This window comes from Onychostoma macrolepis, chromosome 24 (assembly GCF_012432095.1).
Source record: "Onychostoma macrolepis isolate SWU-2019 chromosome 24, ASM1243209v1, whole genome shotgun sequence".
NCBI lineage: Eukaryota > Metazoa > Chordata > Actinopteri > Cypriniformes > Cyprinidae > Onychostoma > Onychostoma macrolepis.
In genome coordinates, this window is record NC_081178.1 from 11,944,901 (window position 1) to 11,964,655 (window position 19,755).

General features: G+C 37.7%; 2 protein-coding genes across 14 annotated transcripts in view; one reads left to right on the forward strand and one right to left on the reverse strand.

The window, feature by feature from the left end:
- Positions 1-3,023, forward strand: part of atp8a2 (ATPase phospholipid transporting 8A2) — a 55,867-nt gene extending 52,844 nt beyond the window's left edge. For 11 of the 12 annotated variants that reach the window (XM_058765496.1, XM_058765497.1, XM_058765498.1 and 8 more), the window contains 2 exons: positions 824-915; positions 1,844-3,023. In XM_058765496.1, the coding sequence (XP_058621479.1) occupies positions 824-915; positions 1,844-1,938 (187 nt within the window). In that variant the 3' untranslated portion in view covers positions 1,939-3,023. The remainder of the gene's footprint in view (positions 1-823; positions 916-1,843) is intronic. The other variant, XR_009269072.1, reaches the window with a different exon arrangement.
- Positions 3,024-10,078: 7,055 nt separating this feature from the next.
- Positions 10,079-19,636, reverse strand: LOC131533254 (protein shisa-2). Of its 2 annotated transcripts, XM_058765463.1 has the most exons (3): positions 19,169-19,636; positions 18,351-19,082; positions 10,079-12,731 (listed from the first exon to the last, which is right to left on the reverse strand). In XM_058765463.1, the coding sequence occupies exons 2-3, from the start codon at positions 18,652-18,654 to the stop codon at positions 12,151-12,153; spliced, it is 885 nt and encodes a 294-aa protein (XP_058621446.1). In that variant the 5' UTR covers positions 18,655-19,082; positions 19,169-19,636; the 3' UTR covers positions 10,079-12,150. The 2 variants fall into 2 exon arrangements, with proteins under 2 accessions (XP_058621446.1, XP_058621445.1); XM_058765462.1 differs by having other exon boundaries at positions 18,351-19,636.
- Positions 19,637-19,755: the final 119 nt, after the last annotated feature.

Consider the following 19,755-nt stretch of genomic DNA (forward strand, 5'->3'; position numbering starts at 1 on the left):
ATAGTTTTCATTGGCCGATGTTCTGCCATATCTCATGTACTGTTGCCGAATTTTTTTACCGCGCAGCCAAATGAATGCCACGTCCTTCCCAACGATAACAGTACAAACGGTCCCCTTCGTAGCACAATATAAGTTTGAGCTGTAACCTTGAGAACTTTGGCCTTCCGCCATAACAACTGGTTTTCGGATCACTTTTTTTTTCTCTTTTTTTTTTTCTCTTTTTTTTAAATGGATGAGGGGAAAGATCGCTTTCATCTGATTTACAGGGAAACATCGTAGACTGATTGTTCTACATGGAACGTGTTTATCAAAGACAGGGGTCGGGCTCCTTTGATTTCTCATCATTTCAAAACTGGCTGCAAAATGGCATCGGATTCAGTTTCCAGAATTGAAATTTTGCCATTTAATTTAGCAACCAGAGCCTTCTTTATTGGCTGCATTAATTTAAGAATAAAGAGCTGTTGAATACTTCTCATATTGATCAATTTTGTTTGAAGGATTGGAAAGCTTGAGGATTTAGGGCTGTGGAAATATTCGAGGAGATGTTTTTAGATCGCAGGCCTAAGTTTAATGTTGTTTAGGAGTGCTTTGGGAAGCCATTTCTTAGAATTGTGCGAGTGTGTGTGTGTAAATGCGTGTTCTGCTCAAGTGAACATCATTTAAGAGTATCTGTCGTTCGCCAGGGTGGCCATGCGGCAGAGTAGAGCACTGTGTGTGTTATAGAAATGCATGTGATTTGACCTCTAGCTGTCATGTGTGTAGCATATCAGCCAGTAATTGTGCTGTGATTGGTGGATTAACCCGTCTGTCTCTGTCTGTCCAGTCTGAACGAGCGTGCCCACCTGCTGACACGGGTCTTCAGGAAAACGCCTTCCAGCGTGGGACGCTCAAACTCTGTGCAGCAGACCGTGTCACGTAAGTGCATGTTCCTCACGCACCCTTTTTTACGCTTCACACCCACTGAGATCTGCAGAACCTGTACAACTGCAACTAATTATCATCATTATATTATTATTAATCTGTCAGTTGTCAGAGCTTCATGAGTTTCTTGTCTGAGCTAATGAAAAAGTCACTTTGTTTAATCAGATAAATAAAGGTTTATATACAGAAAAGTTTTATTTTCTGTATTTTATTGGGGAACAAAACAAAACCTTTTTCACATAATCCATTTTTGAAGTTTGAGGTTGGTTTAAAAAAATAATAATTTTAACAGAAGTCTCTTATGCTCACCAAGGTTGCATTTATTTGATCAAAAATACTGTAAAAACAGCAGTATTATCACACATTAGTACACATTTAAATAACTTTTTAATATAATTTATTCTTGTAATGTCAAAGTTGAATTTTCAATTTTGATCTATTCAACTCTGCTGACCTAATATGAAGTATTCAGTGTTACATGATCCTTCAGAAATCATTCTAATATGCTGATTTGATGCTCAATAAACATTTCTTTTTATTATCAGTGTTGAAAACAGTTCTGCTGCTTAATATTTTTGTGGAAACCATGACACATTTTTCCTCAGGATTCTTTATTCAAGTTCAAAGGCATTTATTTGAAATATAAAATTTTGTAACATTATAAATGCCTTTACTTATTGATCAATTCAATGTGTCTTTGCTCAATAAAATTACTGACCACAAACGTTTGAACGGTATTGTAAATTTATGCTAAAAAAATAATAAAAATGTAAGAATTTTAACTATGCTTTACGTATGAAAACAGAAAAAGTTTTAAAATATAAATGTTACATTATAAATAGTTTATCCCCAGTTTTAAAGGTGCAACGCAAATATCCCTATAATAAAGGCTAACGATTGTTTTCTCTCTCTCTCCCAATAGATGGATATGCGTTCTCGCAGGAGGAGCATGGCGTGGTGTCGCAGTCCCAGGTTGTTCGCTCCTACGACACCACCCGTCAGCGGCCCAGTCTGTAGCTGTAGCCACAGCGACAGCTGGTAGAGACTTTAACGACACACCTGTGCTGGGTGATCCTGCTGTGGCCTTTAAGCTGAACTAAACTGAACTGGGCACAGCTAGCGCAACACTCAGCCGAGCTACATAACACACCGCCTCCCGACGAGGGAGTGGATTTACAGGAAACGGAGGGTTGGGGTGGGCGGGCATATTCTCACACCGAAACGGCCAGTCAAAATGCACTACACACGAATGGACAGGCGAAAGGAGCCAAGTAGCATCCAGAAGCGGAAGCCAGAGACAATGGTGTCTGTATTACTGTCATGAGTCACAAGACTGCTTCATTTGGTTCTACATGGTGCGGGTGCGTGTTTGCATCTGCACTTTCGTGTATGTGAGCGTATATATCGAGAAGGATGTGCAATATGTGCTCTTATCCGTCGTGTGTGTGTCGGTTGTGGGGCGGCTGTTGCGCTTCTCGGTGTGTCTGCATGTGTGTGTTTTTGTTGAGTCCTAGCATCTGCGTCTCCAGAGATCGGAGTTTGGCGTATCCGTCATCACCACGGCGAAGCAGGAGGGGAGGCCACTCTAAACAAACACAAAACAGCCACCCACATGCATACACTCTTATTGGAGGAATGCCCATTGCAGACCTGAGATGGGGGAGGTGTGGCTTACAGATGCCGCAGACACACGCATGCACCCACACGCATGCACCGTTCCCATCCAGCGAGGCTGCCAAAACACACAGTGATTCCTGTGAGGCGGAACCCCCACCCTGCAGCATGGAGCTTCCCAGCTTACCACACACACACAAATACACCTTCTCTCGCTCTCTGTCTCACCTAATCTTCTACTTAATGGCGGCCTCTGTATCTTAGAGCTCATGTTCTCTCCGTCTGCCTCTGTCTTTGATTCTCTCTCTTTTTCCAGATCGCCAATCTCCATGTCTCCTTGTTCTCTTGGTCTAGTTATCCTGTCATTCCCTCTCTGTTCCAGTCGGTGGCTGCTGTGGATCACAGCTGTAGCTTTTGCTTTGTTCGCTTTTACTCGACTTGTCGGGTTTCTGAACCGTTTTGTCAAATAAACTGGACTTGTGACTCTGTGTCTTTCTCTTTTTAAGCCTTGCTTTTGTCCTGTTGTTGTTGTCTTCTAATATGAGTGAGTCATTTCAGGCAAATTCTTATTATTGTTCAGTTTAAATTTGTGGGTTCACACTTATGTCGTTCCAAACTTTCTTCTGTGGAACCAAAAAAAAAGATATTATGTTCATGCCACTCTTTTTTCTTTTTTCTTTTGTGGAGCAGGAACGGTCACATATATATATATATATGGTCAGGCTGTTTGCAGGATTTTTAAATCAAATTTAAGACTTTTTTAAAGACCTTTTTAAAACCTGCACAAATAACATTAATACCACATGAGCAGGGTAGGGCAATGGTAACATATTAAACCTTTAAATGACTGTAAAAAAACATGATTTACATGTTCAGATACAGGTTTTCACAAAGTTTTATAAAATGATAAACTTAACATTTCAGCCATTTTTAAGAAAAGGGGTGAGTCCAAAATATCAGTTATTATATTTGAAAAAATTATCAAACTGTTACATTAATTTAGTAACATAGTGTCTTAATTTACAACTACGTGTTTTCTGTGTAAAAATATGGGTCGATTTTCGCTTTGGTCTGAACAAAAATAGCAGAAGGACTTACTGAAAGTCATTTTTCCCACTCTGACCGATATTAAAATCAGTGCGGCTTCCAAGATATGAAATTAAATTCTTCCTCCAGAGTTTTGCCTGAGTCTCCTCCCATTTCTACCACTGATGATTCAACTTCCAGCTTCTAATGGCACAACTGTTGATAAGGTTAAGATCACAAATGGGTTGAAATTTGTGTCAATTGTGTGAGTAGGATGCGTTTCATACAAAACTTTGTTACTGGACAACCTTGGAATAAAATACTGATGCGATTATTCATATAGGCCTAAGGAGGTTTGGGCCATACAAAATATGTGAGTTTACTGGGAAAAATAACAATACAGGAGGTGGGAGACTCCCAGGAAAAACAGGAGTGTTAACATGTATGCTGTTAACTCGCTACTAACTCAGGGAGTTCGAAACTGGTTTGTGAATCATTGGAAGATTTTAACCTATTTAAAAGAACCATTTCATATGAGTCAATTGTTTGCGATTCCACAACCTCACTTATATCTGACAAAAAGAAAGTTCCCTGGAGTAAGTTAGATTAACTCGTAGGCTACTCAACCAAAATGCCTATTAATTTTTATTCATATTTTAAGTTAGCTTTTAATTTTAGTTTTAGTAATCTTTTTTTGTGCTTTCGACATTATTTATATTCTCTTTATCTTCAATTTTTGTTATTCCAGTTTTTGAAATTTTAGTAGGCTATTTAAACTTGCTTCAGTAAATTGCCAAAATTTCAAATTTTCATTTAATTTTAAAGTTTTATCATGTAATATTTATATTTCGTTTCAGCTTTAGTTATTTCAATTAACAAAACTATATAGCCTAGTTTAATAACAAAACTGTATCTAACTATATGTGCCTATTCAAATAGATAAAACGACTCACAGTTCAGAGAGGAGTCATTTGTAACCGCAAGATTCACTGACCGTTGACCAACTCACTATGGGGGAATTCGAAATTTTGATTCGAAAAGAACCGGTGCGTATGAGTCAATTGTTCGTGATTCGACTCACGCTACCTCAGAAAGTTCTCCTGACTAGAGTTTAACGCATTACTACGGAGCCCGGGAAGTCACCTGTAGGAGAAAAAAAAAACAATCCGTGCCGACGGTTTTGCAATCCGTTCCCTCAGTTTATAAACCGTACTCACGAATTCTTAAACTGTTCCTCGGTTTAACAAACCGTGCCCACGGATTAATAAACCGCACTCCACAATTTCCAATCCGTGCGCTCAGATTTTGTAAACCGTACCCTCGGTTTTTGAATCCGTACCCACAGATTCATAATCCGCGCGCACGCTTTCGCAATCCGTTCCCACGGGTTTGTAAACTGTTCTCACGGATTCATGCAGCAAGCTCCTAGGTAGCCTACGTGTTAACGAATCATACTGTATATTGTTTTATTGCATATTATTATGTGGAATAGGCCTACAGCAAATTGTAACGGACACGAGTTGGAATACAACGAGTTAATAAGAAAGATGTGCGTCAAAATCTTGTTTAATTTGTGATCATCTTAGACTTGATTATTATTGTATAATAAACCTGGCATTGTGACTGACTTTGGAGTCATTTGTTACTCTTTTGTAAGTCGTTTTGAATAAAAGCTTCTTCTAAATGCATGTAACCTAAATATATAACAACAACAACAATAATAATAATAAAATAATAGTTATTATTATTATTTAAATTTATAGGCTAAATAAATGAGTGCACTTAAGACAGTAAAATGTTTGTCATAAAATAATTCATGAATGCTTTATTTTTAATAACATTTGACAGTTCTGGAAATGTGTTTGTGTACTATTCATTCTTAACATGAAGACTTATTTTGGTGATTTTATTATACATTTTATATAATCAGTTCGGAGTAGCACAGTGCTCATTCAACAAATGCACAGCTAAACAGATGAGTTTTGAGTCTGGATTTAAATGTGGCTAATGTTTTAGCACATCTGATCTCTTCTGGAAGCTGGGTCCAACTGCGGGAGGCATAATAGCTAATAGCTTGTTTTGTGTAAACCCTTGGTGTTTCTTTTTTTTCTTTTTTTTTTTTTATTATGCAAACAAACATACAGATACTTACAGGTAACAAATCAAATACAAAATAACCAAGGTCAACAAAACATACATGACAGCCAACATGATTTGTGTGAGTGAGTGAGTGAGTGTGTGTGTGTGTGTGTGTGTGTGTGTTTGTGTGTGTGTGTGTGTGTGTGTGTGTGTTTGTGTAAGTTGGGGGTGGAAGTATATAAATAAAGGAAAGTACAACAGACATGACAAAAGTAAAAAAAAAAAAAAACATAATAGTAATGATAACAGTAATAATAATAATAGCATTAATAACAAAAATTAGAGGATGGAGGATGAGGAAGGTGATAAGTAATAATAGCAATAGTAGCAGCAACAATATCAATAAATAAATAATAACAGTAATAATAATAATAGTAATTAACTCAATTAATCAGAAATGAGGGGAAAGTTGGAGGGTGAGGAGGATGACAAATATCAATAATAATTGTATTAAATAGTAATTAGTAATAGTAGCAACAATAACGATAATACATTTATTCATCCGAGACAGGGGGTGGTTGGGGAATCAGGAAGAGGACAAATTGTAATAATAATAATAATAATAATAAAAATAATAATGGTAGTAATAGTAATGACGAAATAATAATAGTAATAATAATAATAAAGCTATAAATAGTAAGATATTGTAAGGCTGCCTCTGGGCCCTCCGTGCGTAAGGCATAAATTAGGCCCAAAACGAGCCATCAAGGAGAGGTGCTGCGGGGCACAAGGCCCAAAGTCCCACCCCCGGCCGCCACTCACATGCCACGCTTACCCTACATATGTATATGTATTGTTGAGTGTATGATGCATTGAAAAAGCGTGACGTGCAGCGTGGAACCAGCCCAGTGCAAAGTCCAAAGTCCAACCCTTGGTGTTTCTAACTCCATCCTAATGATCTGAGTGGTCTGTTAGGTTTATATTCAGTGAGCATATCTGCAATGCATTTAGGTCCTATGCCATTGAGTGCTTTATAAACGAGTAAAAGTACTTCAAAATCAATCCTAAATGTAACTGGAAGCCAGTGTAAGGACCTGAGGACTGGTGTGATATGCTCAGATTTTCTGGTTCTAGTCTGAATCCTGGCAGCAGCGTTCTGGATGAGCTGCAGCTGTCTAATGGTCTTCTTTGGAAGGCCGGTGAGGAGACCATTACAATAATCCACCCTGCTGGTGATAAAGGCATGAACAAGTTTCTTCAAGTCTTGACTGAACACAAAACATCTAATTCTTGCAATGTTTTTGAGATGATAGTATGCTGATTTAGTTACTGCTTTGACATGACTACTAAAACTAAGGTCTGTCTCCAGAATCACCCCAAGATTGTTTACTTGGTTTTTAGTTGTTTGACCCCTAGAGTCAAGGTATGCATTCACCTTGAGAACTTCATCTTTGTTTCCAAATGCAATGACTTCAGTTTTCTCCTTGTTAAACTGAAGAAAGTTCTGGCACATCCACATTAACAGTATCTAACTCTGGGGGGAAAAGCTTAGTATAATAAAATCACCAAAATAAGTCTTCATGTTAAGAATGAATAGTACACAAACACATTTCCAAAACTGTCAAATGTTATTAAAAATAAAGCATTCATGAATTATTGTATGACAAACATTTTACTGTCTTAAGTGCACTCATTTATTTAGCCTATAAATTAAAATAATAATAATAACTATTATTTTATTATTATTATTGTTGTTGTTATATATTTAGGTTACATGCATTTAGAAGAAGCTTTTATTCAAAACGACTTACAAAAGAGTAACAAATGACTCCAAAGTCAGTCACAATGCCAGGTTTATTATACAATAATAATCAAGTCTAAGATGATCACAAATTAAACAAGATTTTGACGCACATCTTTCTTATTAACTCGTTGTATTCCAACTCGTGTCCGTTACAATTTGCTGTAGGCCTATTCCACATAATAATATGCAATAAAACAATATACAGTATGATTCGTTAACACGTAGGCTACCTAGGAGCTTGCTGCATGAATCCGTGAGAACAGTTTACAAACCCGTGGGAACGGATTGCGAAAGCGTGCGCGCGGATTATGAATCTGTGGGTACGGATTCAAAAACCGAGGGTACGGTTTACAAAATCTGAGCGCACGGATTGGAAATTCGTGGGTACGGTTTATTAATCCGTGGGCACGGTTTGTTAAACCGAGGGAACAGTTTAAGAATTCGTGAGTACGGTTAATAAATTGAGGGAACGGATTGCAAAACCGTCGGCACGGATTGTTTTTTTTTTCTCCTACAGGTGACTTCCCGGGCTCCGTACATTGCTTCACATTCATCAAGTTTTTAAGGGATTACTAAACTTTGAATAGCAGCCTATGTGAAAAGGAGATTGTTGTAAAATTGCTGAGCTAAAAAATGAGCTTAGCGTGATTTGGTTCACTGCTGTCTTAAAAAAGTGAAAGCCAACATGCACTAGCTGGCTTATAAATGGAGTTTGATTTGTGCTTTCTCCGGCCGGGCTTGTTTGAAGTGCACTTCAGAGCTGAGTCAGAGTTACAGGTTAGGAAATGAGCTGAGGTGGAGTGTTATTTTAAGATTAAAAACAGGAAAGAAAGGAGAGTACTAACACATTTACAGCATATGTAGATCTTACCTTATTTAAACCCCGAATCTTTCAATTTGCCAAAGAACACATTGTACATCAGTGCACTTTAGTGTGTAGCCTATGTGAAGGATGAACTACACAGATGTGCTCAACTATATATATGTTCTGAATTAACGATAGGTGCGTCGAATGGATATTTAGAATAATCCCATACCAGTTCATTTAAGCCTTATTGTAACTGTAAGGGTGTGAGTGACCCTGTAAACCCCATCAGTCCCATGATCCCTCATTCTAAGAAGTCCACACCCACGTCTCTGAATATGAGCCAGCTCTGTCCAGCTCCACTGCCTCCAATATGGGGAATCCATTCCTGTTCCACCTCAGCAGGAACCACATGGATCCATTTCAACTCTGTCCAATGACTCCCCAAACGTTAAGTCTGACCCTAAAGTTTCCATATATACATGCCAAGAACACAGGCAGACTTAACTAACTGCAATTATTGTGGGTTTTGTTTGTATATTATAGTTAAAGTGTGACTAGTGACGTGTGCTGTTAAGTGTGTTTAAAGAGTTTTTATTCTAGCAAGTTAAAGTATGAAAAGCGATTTGTGTTTTAGCACTTTCAAGTAATATTTATATAGATTTAGCTTTAAATTTTCATCCTGTCTCATATATATATATATAATGTCACGTCATACTTGGTGCAGTATGTGTAATTTTAAAAATAACAATTTCCACTAAATCGATGATTTCCTTCATTGTAGAACAGCCTGTTAACATTTCTCTATAACCCATGTTAACAGCTTGTAAATGTCTTTTGAACTGGCAGCACTTCATCTTTCAACAACATGAAGAATATGACCATTTGTATTAATCTCAATGTTGACAGGTGCCGTAATTTACTGTCATTCATCATTTATTAGAATCTCCCTCAGAGAGACCAGCAAAATTACTTTGATCTTTTAGAGTACTTTGACTGACTATTCTTGAATTATTTTAAGTTTTTGGAAGGAAATTAATACTTTTATTCAAAAGGATTCATTACATTGATCAAAAGTGACAGTAAAGACATTTCTAATGTTACAAAAGACGCATTTTGACTGTCATTTTGATCTTTTTATCATTTGAAAATCCTGAGAAATTGTATCAGTTTACAAAAAAAAAAAAAAAAAGTTAAACAGCACAACTGTTTTGATATTGATAAATATGCCTCTTGATCAGCAAATCATCATATTAGAATGATTTCTGAAGGATCATGTGACACTGAAGACTGGAGCAATCACAGGAATAAATTACATTATAAATTATACTAAAAAAAAAAGTGATTATACTTCACAATATTGTTTTTATTGTATTTTTGATCACATAAATGCAGTCACTGGCTGCATGATTTTCATTAAATCTTACCGACCCCAAACGTTTGAATAATAGTGTATATAATTTATAGCTGTTCAATCATGACGTCAACTCGGGCTAATTCAGCTTGGTTTCCAGTACATATATTTAAAAGTAATATGAACATGTGCATAGAGTTTTATAACTAAATGTCTGTCTGTATATGCAAACACTTAGCATGGAAACTATGCAAAGATTTATGCACGCAGCCCTTGGTCTCAGTTTCGTCATGAGTGTTGAGAGTGATGAAAGTCTTGCACTTAAAGTCCATGTGTAACAGGAGCACTCGGGTTTAATTTAGCCAAAGCAGTGGTGCAAACGGGCCCTGCATGTCTTCATTTGAGAGTGCCACACATACCGCTGACAGCAGCACTCAGCATCTCTTACAAACAACCCAGTGACACTTCACAGTCTCTAAAAATATTTATTATAATTATTATATTTCATATGTAAAAGACACATAGCACCCTGCTCTCAAAGAGAGAGAGGCACATTCAAACTCAAATACTCATTCAGTTTTACAAACACACACGTATCTTACACAAAATTAGATCTGATGTTCATGTAAAGTTGCCCACAGATACAGTCGAAACAGACATGCTGCCTGTCAGGACAGACTTTGCTACTTTTCCTGTAGGGGTAAACCATCCTATCTCAAACTTTAGTGATAGGACATTTACTCTCATGTCATTCCAATCAGTGGACCACAAAAGATGATCGAAAAAACTGTATTTGTCTAAAACAACCCCACTGACTACGATCAGTTACTTTTTATTTTTTCAGTATTGCATATTATTATAAAATGTATACATTTTTTTTCAGTCACTGTAATTTTTGTTTTTTAGCAATTGTGTTGTGCTTTTTTCATGTTTTAGTTATTGTAATATTTTTATTTTGCTTCAATTTATTTTACCGGTAATTCAGTTTTAGTTTAACTTTAGTACTTCGACTTTTTCATCTAATATGAATATATATATATTTAGTTTAACATTTTTAACTTGCATTTTTTTTTGCTATAAAAACTATTTGCTTTTGCCATTTTCATTAGTTTAAGATTTCTATTTCTATCTAAAAATTCTATTCTATCTGAAATTTGTAATAGTTTAGTTTTAGTTAATAACTGACTTTCATTAGATGAAAAAAACAGACATTTTTTTAAAATATAGCTTTTATTAATATTTTAGGTTATTTTCCTTCATATTGTCTAAGTTTTCCATTTAATTTTAGTGTTTTTTTTTTAGTAATTTTGTTTTGTGCTTTTGTCATTTTTATTAGTTTAATTTAAAGATTCCTATTCAGCTTTCATTTCAGTTTTAGTTTGTTTTTACAATAACAACACAGACTTGCATTAGATGAAAAAAACCCCAGACACATTTGAAATATCTTCTTTTGTGTTCCACAGAGTCATAAAGTTTTGAAATAACATTTTGGAGTGATCTTTTTAACTTCCAGCTCTAAAACCCAAATAACTCAGACTGGTGCTTTTTTGGTGATTTCAGACTGGCAGCATTTCATTTCATTCTGATTTTTCTGCCAGTCTGAGATCTAATGCTGGCGTTTTAGTAGTTCAGAAGGGTGATGGCCTTCTCCTGGAGGAGCCTGGGACTTTTCTTTCCTCACTAAACTGCTGCCTTTGAGCGTGCTGAAAGAAACCCACTCCAAGTGAAATGCCCTGGAACCCTTTTGGTACTCCTCGAGTGTACCTTATACTAACAGAGGGGAAGAAAAGTGGCACACATACACAGTCCTTTCACAAGGCAGAGACTTAGTGAAGGGGAACAGTTGGCAGACAGTTTTTACTGCGTAATTGACTCTGGTGCTTTCAGAAGACCGCTGATCTCAGCTACACACACCTTCACACATCGCTTTCCCAAACACAGGCCTATATTTTTGTATATTTTCTATTGAGTTCCTTGGCAATGTGAAAATGACTTTGGTTCTGCAGAATGTGAGTGTGTATATGCGAAAGTGTAAGTGTGTGTGTCTACTGTATGTGCGTGTGTTGCAGTGGGCAAGAGGGTGGAGCGTCACAGTCTGTGTCCTGTGTTCACTTCATTAGATTTTAAGCATCCAACAGGGAGCCAGGACTGTTTTTCACATTACAGCACCTGTGATTCCCATTACACACAACATATAGTGCACTACACACACACACATATTCACATACTGCATCTCATAAACCAACACACCTATACAGTCACGCACAGAGCGCACATGCACGGTTATACAACACAAATATACATCGCATATATACACACGCGCTTCATTTACAACAGTACCATTAGCACTTTTCAAGGCACGTTACACACACAATCAGTCATTTCTTAAGCACTGTGTCCTTTATATCACAGAAAGCAATGCTGTGTTTGATAAAGCACTGGTTTGAGAGTCTCACTTGTGTGGTTGCAAGCCATGACTCTCAATTTTGTGCCCTGAACTGATTATTTGATTTGTGATTTCGATTCCTATGTTGGTCCCAATGGGATTCACATGGTAACCGGAGGGTATTTTTGATCCCCGGTCACACTGGCCATACTAGCCATGCTGGTTGGTGGAGGGTACGGAGACTGCAATGGGCGGTAGCCTGCTTGAGAGGGATCTAGGAAGGCAGGAGCTGGAGAAACAGGGTGAGCGAATCCGATGTACTGAGGATGTAGAAACTGGCCTTGGTGAGGAAGAATTTGAGTGGCTTGCTGGCAGTTTAGCACTGAGAAGTTGGTAGGCATGTTCACGTAGACGCTGGCGTCCGGCGGGAGGCAGCACGAGGCCTGGGCGCGGAGCAGAGCGGCGGGTGCGGGACGGGGGGCGGCCGGCGGTGCTGAAGAGCTGGAGGAGGTGGCCGTGCTCGACTGGCGGGAGGACGAGCCTCGCGACGTACCTGTGCTGGCCATCATGGGAATCGTCTCGAGGACGCGGGCGCTGCTGGACCCTCCTCCAGAGCCGCCACCCGATGAAAGCTCCTGTTTGGGACGGAGACAGCGGCAACAGCACACGGCAACAACAGAGCCCACCAGCACGAAGGCAACGAAGACCGAGCCGACGATCAGGAAGGGCACGTAGATGGGTACTGCAGAGCAAAAGCAGGAAAATTTGGTCAAGTTTTTTTTTAAAATATAAAACTTCTATTTAATTTGCGCAATTGATCAATTCGGTATTTGAATTTTTTGGAAAATGTGGAGCATGTTCCATATAAATATCACTCAGTTTTATAAGAATATTTCTACCTGTTTTTTGAGTGGACTAAAATATGTTGATTATAGCTCCAAAATGTTTTCAACACAAAGTTTCCCAGTTGATTCGACAACTGGACATATGTTAATCAATAGCACATAATTTTGATTTTGTAAAATATTAGAATTTTTTTCAAGAAAAAAACTATTTATACATTATCATATTAATAACCAGTTAGTGAACAGACTGTTGTAATGGCTATATTATATTAGGGTTCACACCAACGGACGATAACGTTTTATTTACTGTAAGCACGTGCTGCAGTTTTTTCGTCTGCTGCTTCAAATGCTTGAGCTCTTCACACTCGGGTGGATTCTGTTTGATTTACGTTTTAATCTTTCATCTGGAAACTTCTGAAAGTGATTCCAAATGATGTCTCTGTGTTGTTATAGTTGTGGTGTGAATTTTATGGAAGCCAGTTTCTGCCACTGAATAAACAAAGAAAAGAAAAGGTGATTGTGACTTTTTATCTCACAATTCTGACTTAATAACACGCAATTGTAAGTTAAGTCAGAATTGTGAGATATAAACTCTCAATTCTGAGAATATATTAGTCTCCCAGAATTGGACTTTATAACTTGCAATTGCGAGTCTACATATCACAATTCTGAGAAAAAAATCAGAATTGCGAGATACAAACTCGCATTTGCAAGGAAAAAAAAGTCAGAATTCGTAGTTTTTAATGAACAATTCTAACTTTATTTCTCGCAATTCTGACAATTCTCGCAATTCTAACTTCATTTCTCAGAATTACAAGGTTATATCTCACAATTTTGAGAAAAAAGTCAGCATTGTGAGATAAAAACTCGCAACTGCCTTTTTTACTTTTTTTATAACCACATATAAGTGGTTGTTTACTGGCCCAGATCAAAAGAACAAACTCAAATGTGCATTGGCTTCCTGCTTCAGTGTAAATCTTTTGGATTTTTTTACCTGTTTTATCATCCAATAGGTGATCTCAAAAGTAATCTCATCAATAAGCAAGCTGCTAGATTTGAGGTATCATTCATAAAGTACAGTTTAATACCTTGTTTTTAAAATGTGATGCTTGTAATAAAACCTTCATGATGTATTTAGGTCATCCAGCTGTATTCACTGCCATTGATACTAGAACATGTAATGTTATAGTGTGTATCAGGCCTCCTTAGCATCAAAAATAGAGAAAAGTGCTGGATGGCAACATATTGGAGGACTTTGGGGAGTTTTGTTTGTATATAGCCCTTGAGCAATGTTTTTCCTTCTCTTTAGAAAGCACACATCCGTTTCGAATTCCAGTACACATCTGAAGCAATTGTACCTCCGCTGCCATAAGGAAGACTGGGATATCAATAGTGTGACTGAGCTCAATGTAACTTTTACACCTCTTGTTAAAAATATTGTTATTAAAAAATTAAAAATAACAATAAGCAAGTTTGAGGCCTAAAGCGCTGCTGAAACGTGTTGATGCGTCACATATGTCATGAGTGTGTATCTTTAAATCAGAGAACAGTGCGCTCACATGTTTCCACCCCGCTCACAGATGGGTAACATGCTGGCTCATGTAAGATGAAGGGATTTGAGAGAGAAGCAAAAATGAAAGACGAGATGTTCCAACAGTGACTCGTCCCCAGGGGTCCGGGGCCCCTCATTAACACTTATTAAGACAGGTTTAATCTGCTCTAATCTCCTGCAACCAGCACTGACCTTTCTGCCCTTGCTGCCTGACCGTGTGCATGCTTTTTTTCGACAGGTAACTCTGCATTAAAAGTGACCTTTATAGCTTAATTAGACATCTGATCGCCTGAGGAAAGCTTTCAACATTTACTTTGTTGCAGCTGGTCAGGATCTTTCACCCTCATAACTGAGTTGAATCAAATCATCTATAATAGCCAATGCAAACTGGCTTTTGATTTTATTGTAGGAGCAAAACAGACTACTTGCAGAGCCATAACCTAAAAAAATGCAGCCATTGTTTAACAATTTATTATAACATTATTGAATCAAAGACATGATTGCTATGCAAAAATGACAGGGGAGTGATTTTTTACAGGAGCTCTTAGTTATTACTATAAGAGTGGAATTTTTCAGTAAATGACCTGAATTTTGGCAAGCTTCAAGTTTGCGTGCATGTTTTGAAAATCAGTGCTTTTTTGGCAGTTGAAACACCCTATTCACAATTACACACAAATGTGTGTGGAAATACAATAGAGAATCTGTTGTACAGGTTATTTCCATAGATTTATTGTTCCTCAGAGATGCTTTTTGTTATAATTCAGAGTGTGCTATTGGTAATAAAATGTGTCTAATGAGATGGATGGTGACACAGTCACTGTTAAAACAAGTAAAATATATATTTCTTTACTCTCAGTATCATTTGGATAAATATGGACGTTTTATTTCTTGCAATTCCATGTTTCACAATTCTGTCTTTTTATCCTCACAATTCTTAGAAATATCACAAGATATAAAATCAGTGTGATATAAACAACTGCAAGATGTTAACTTGCAATTGCAAGAAAAAAGTCAGAATTGTGTGATAAAATGTTGCATATACCTTTTATCTTTAATTCCACTGCAGAAACAAACAAACAAAAAAGAATTGTGGGATGTAAAGTCAGAACTGAGATGTGAGCTGGGAATTGCGAGAAAAACATAATTGTGAGATAAACAGTAACAATTACCTGTTTTTATTTTTTAGCCCATGGCACACATTCAAATTAAAATATTATGAAAAAAGATAAAAGGAAAAACTATGTAGGCTACATGTAAACCTGATTTATTTGTTGTAGTCAAATCAAGAATGTTATTAGTGGAACTGAAGTTCACTGCTGATACAGGATGACAGCAAAGCCTTTCTCGTGTCCTTAAAAGGATTTGGGGCCCCTTAACATGAATTCACACCTGTTGCATTATTGTCCAAGTGGAGCCAAGTCTTCAACTACCAGACAGGCTCTGTCAAACTCGATCCCCACATGCTGTAGCAGACCACCATTTCCTCTTGCCTTTCAGATATGCATCATTAGAAGAGTCTAAAAGCTCCCTATTACTTAAAAAAATCACTTTGTTGTTTTATTTTTTTTTAGGTTAGAGGTCATTTTTAGAACTCAAAATCTACTTTTGTATCAATTTGAGGGAGAGTATTTGAAGTTTTTTAAGTTCATGTGTTCAAATTCACGTACATTTTACCGTTTAGGGTGAAGTCAGCTAAAATGGGCTATCAGGTAAAATGGGCCAAATAAGGTTGTAGTATCATATCTCTTTACATTTTTTAGAGAAAATCACAATAACTGATCTTGCATTGTTGCTTCAACACTTGACATGTAACAATAATTTTTATTGGTCTGAGTTTTTTTAAGGGCGGGCAGGGCAGAGTGTTACATGAAGCTGTCAGAGAAATTGTAAGGTAATTGAGCCTGACAGTAAATTTCATTAATCACTAATAAGGGTTCTAAAGCAACTATAAGTAAGCTTACCAACAAAGCAAAGGTTTATGAACAATGTTTTGACATGCTTTTTCATATAAAAACTTTCATTTAAAATAGAAACTTCGATTTTTGTGAAAAAGGTCATTTTAGGTAGACATGGCTGGTTAAGCTAAAATGGGCCACAATTTTCAGTTAAAATGGGCTGCATACACACACACTTTTACACAGAAATTGAGGGTGAAAATAGGTTTATAGGCCTAGATATATATCCATACAAATTCTTAACAGTCTTTAAAAAAATATATAAGCAAACACACATACATGAAATGCATTTATGGTGTTGCTATGGCAATAGTGACAATAGTGTCAATTTACTGTTAAAAATAAAATGATTTAAGCTGAAATTACCTGTGTTGTTCTCTTTTTATATTGTCCCATTTTAACTGAACAGCTGTCCCAATTTACCTGAATGTTGTGCCGTGGCTCAAGAAGGTACCTGCTGATACTCCAACTCTCATAATTTTAAAACTTTTATACTTTTTCACATTTAAAAAATATAAATATATTTAAGAGACCCATGCTAATTTATAAGAATATCATTAGATCTCATGCATAGCTTATTTATTATAAGTCATTTACCAAAACGTGGTCCGTTTTAGCTGACTACTGCCCTACTATTTAAATTAAATTATGCTGAAAAGTCTATTGTGCATTAATAGCAAAGTTGTGACAACTTACTCTGTAGGCCTACTGTGATTTTATTCAACTGTTGCCTTTCTAGGGTCAATAGCTGTGGAAATAACTGAGACGTTAAAGTATGTGTTTATTCAGCCTAGAAATTGAAAAAATAAACATACTCTAAGAAACATTCACTGGAGTGAAAAGTGTGACAACTAGCCCCAGTGACCCAATTTGGTTCAGCTGAGGGGAAATTCGTGGACTCCAGTTGAATTAAAAGTTTTTGAGCTTGCACAAAGTCAGAGGAAACGATGCACCGGCGAGGGTTACTTTATGAACGAGGCTGTCAGCACATCGCACCGGAGATCCGGTCAAGTCTGAATTTGATCCTCGTGGGGAACCGGACGACTGGAGTTCGCGCGCGCTCGTTACTGTGCTATTTATAACCGAGCTCAGTACAATTTACCATTTGTGAGTGAGTGGACGGTTAGGTGCCAATTTGGATGCCAATTTAACTGCAGCTGTCAAAACCTGGATAAGCAACAACATTTAACCCGTTTATCTAGGGATGGGAATCGTTAGTAGCCTAATTGAACGATTCTGTTTCCGATTCTTTATAACGATTCCAGTTAATGATTCTAGTAGCGGAAGAAGAAAAAAATCCTACTGAATTTACAGCTCACATCAGTCTATTGACAAATTATCATATCATTTCAGATTTCAATAAAACAGCTTAACTAATCAGAAATAAATATTCATAAATACTACTATATATTATACATAGAAATAGCATTTAAAATGCTAAAACTTCATTGATCATTCTTGCATTAATTGATTCATTTCATAAAATACTTATTATTGCAACAAAACCCATAATGTGTATCTTTAACTACACCCATACAGTAGGCTACTTGATTCATTTCGAATCGGAAATTAACGACTTGAAGTTCAGTAAGTGAGTCCGATTAGTAACCGCTCCAATTGATTCAGAAGTGATTCACTAAAAGAGCCTGTTCATAAGAATCATTCGTTCGGGAATAATGGAGCTCGTTGTAAATAAGAAGCGCTTCTCGCTTCGATGGTTTCTTGGAGATAAACATACAAACAACATTAACCTTAAGCGTTTTTAACCTCATTTGGACGCGAAACTCAACCCAGCTTTCTCATTTAGTGGGGCTTTTACGCACAAAACGCCTGAGGCACACATTAATTTAAGTGGGTCGATATACGTTACACACTGCTGCTGCTCTAAAAGTTATTGAATTAAACCATTTAAATTTAGCTGGTGTACAATTTGATTACACGGTAATTGCCTAATTTGTTTCAGACAGAGGAAGTTACTCTACCAGAAAACAATGCAGACTTCAGCTTACCTGCCCCAGAATTTTTGTCGTCCTTGTTCCCAGGGTTGGTGTCTTGTGTCTGCTTATCGTTATCACATGTGCCCTGGTCCAGGCGAGCTTCTGAGCTGGAGCAGCAGTATCTGAGCTCGCACTTCCCGCAGCAGATGATGGCCTCGGCGCTGTCGAAGCGCTCCGGGCATTGAAAGCCGTCTCTCCATGCACCCTGAGCGTCATGAAAACCGTGACAATATTCTCCACTCGCCTTCACGTTAATGATGGTCACAAGTGTCAATACCACCGAGACGGCTATCGGGAATCCCGTGCATCCCCGCATCCTGTCACAAACCTGTGCGACTAAAATACCTCAGGATCTGGTGTAGACCTGTTAAGTTAATGACTCGGTAAATGAAACTAATAAAATGAGGACACGCTGCAAAAAGGAACACAACTAACAACTTTGGAAATGTCATTGGGCAGAGAAATTCCGAGGTTAATTCAATATATCCAGCAGAATTGCTCCAAACAAGTATCCACTGTTTACCCCAGCCGTCACAAGACTCCCAGTAGCTTTGTTTCGGACTGAAAGTAAAGAGGACACATATGAAAACGCATAAAAGCCATAAGGGATGGGGTTTTATACTCATAAACCATAAATTCAGAATATCCCATATTCCTGCGAGAAACCTCCAGGACTTCAGACGAACTTTGCATCAATCCAACTCTGAGCGGATCTTCATGTCGCCGCTTCTCAAATGTCTTCCCCTGAGATACGGAGCAACCAACACTTACTTCACTTGTAATCCATACGCTCGATTCCTCAATGTGTTCTCACGATTGTTTTTACTAACCAGTCAAGGAAGTTTTTCCACATTAATCCATATCATGCGACTTCAGTAAAAGTTTTGGGAGGTCTGGCTCATTAATATTTAAAAGAGCGCTCAACTGCAACAACTGATTTCCAAAGGGTGCAAGCAGTCAGCTGTCAATATCTCAAGCAGGACTCGTGCATAGTGAGGATTTGGCATTGATAGACTGAGAGTGACCCACTGACAACTTCTCCTTCATTCAGGGGGTAGCTGCCCACCAGTCAAGCGGCGCATGCGCAGTGCCGTGCCTAACAACTCCTGACTTTTTGCTTCTCCGCCAGTTGCACAGTGCAAACAAGTGTCATTGTATGTTGACGGGGCCCCTGGGCGTTTCAGGAGCGGCTTCTGTGCGATGGGTGTTTAGTGGTGCCCGTGGGGATCTCCCTGAGCACAAAAGGGACGGAAACGCCGTATTGTAATGCATTGAGCTCGCCGGTGGCTCACAACCATTAGAGTCCGCAATTAGGACTAAGAGATAGCTTGTGCGAATAATAGGTCACTATCATCAGCAAACGGACAGAAAAAAACAGCCAAGTTTTATTTCATCAATAATATATTAAGATAAATAA

Bases quoted from the DNA above. Each gene is read 5' to 3' on its own strand.
- LOC131533254 (XM_058765463.1), bottom strand. From the start codon at position 18,654: ATGCGGGGATGCACGGGATTCCCGATAGCCGTCTCGGTGGTATTGACA. The intron at 12,732-18,350 runs GTAAGCTGAAGT...TTTGCTCTGCAG, and splicing joins CGACAAAAATTCTGGGGCAG to TACCCATCTACGTGCCCTTC.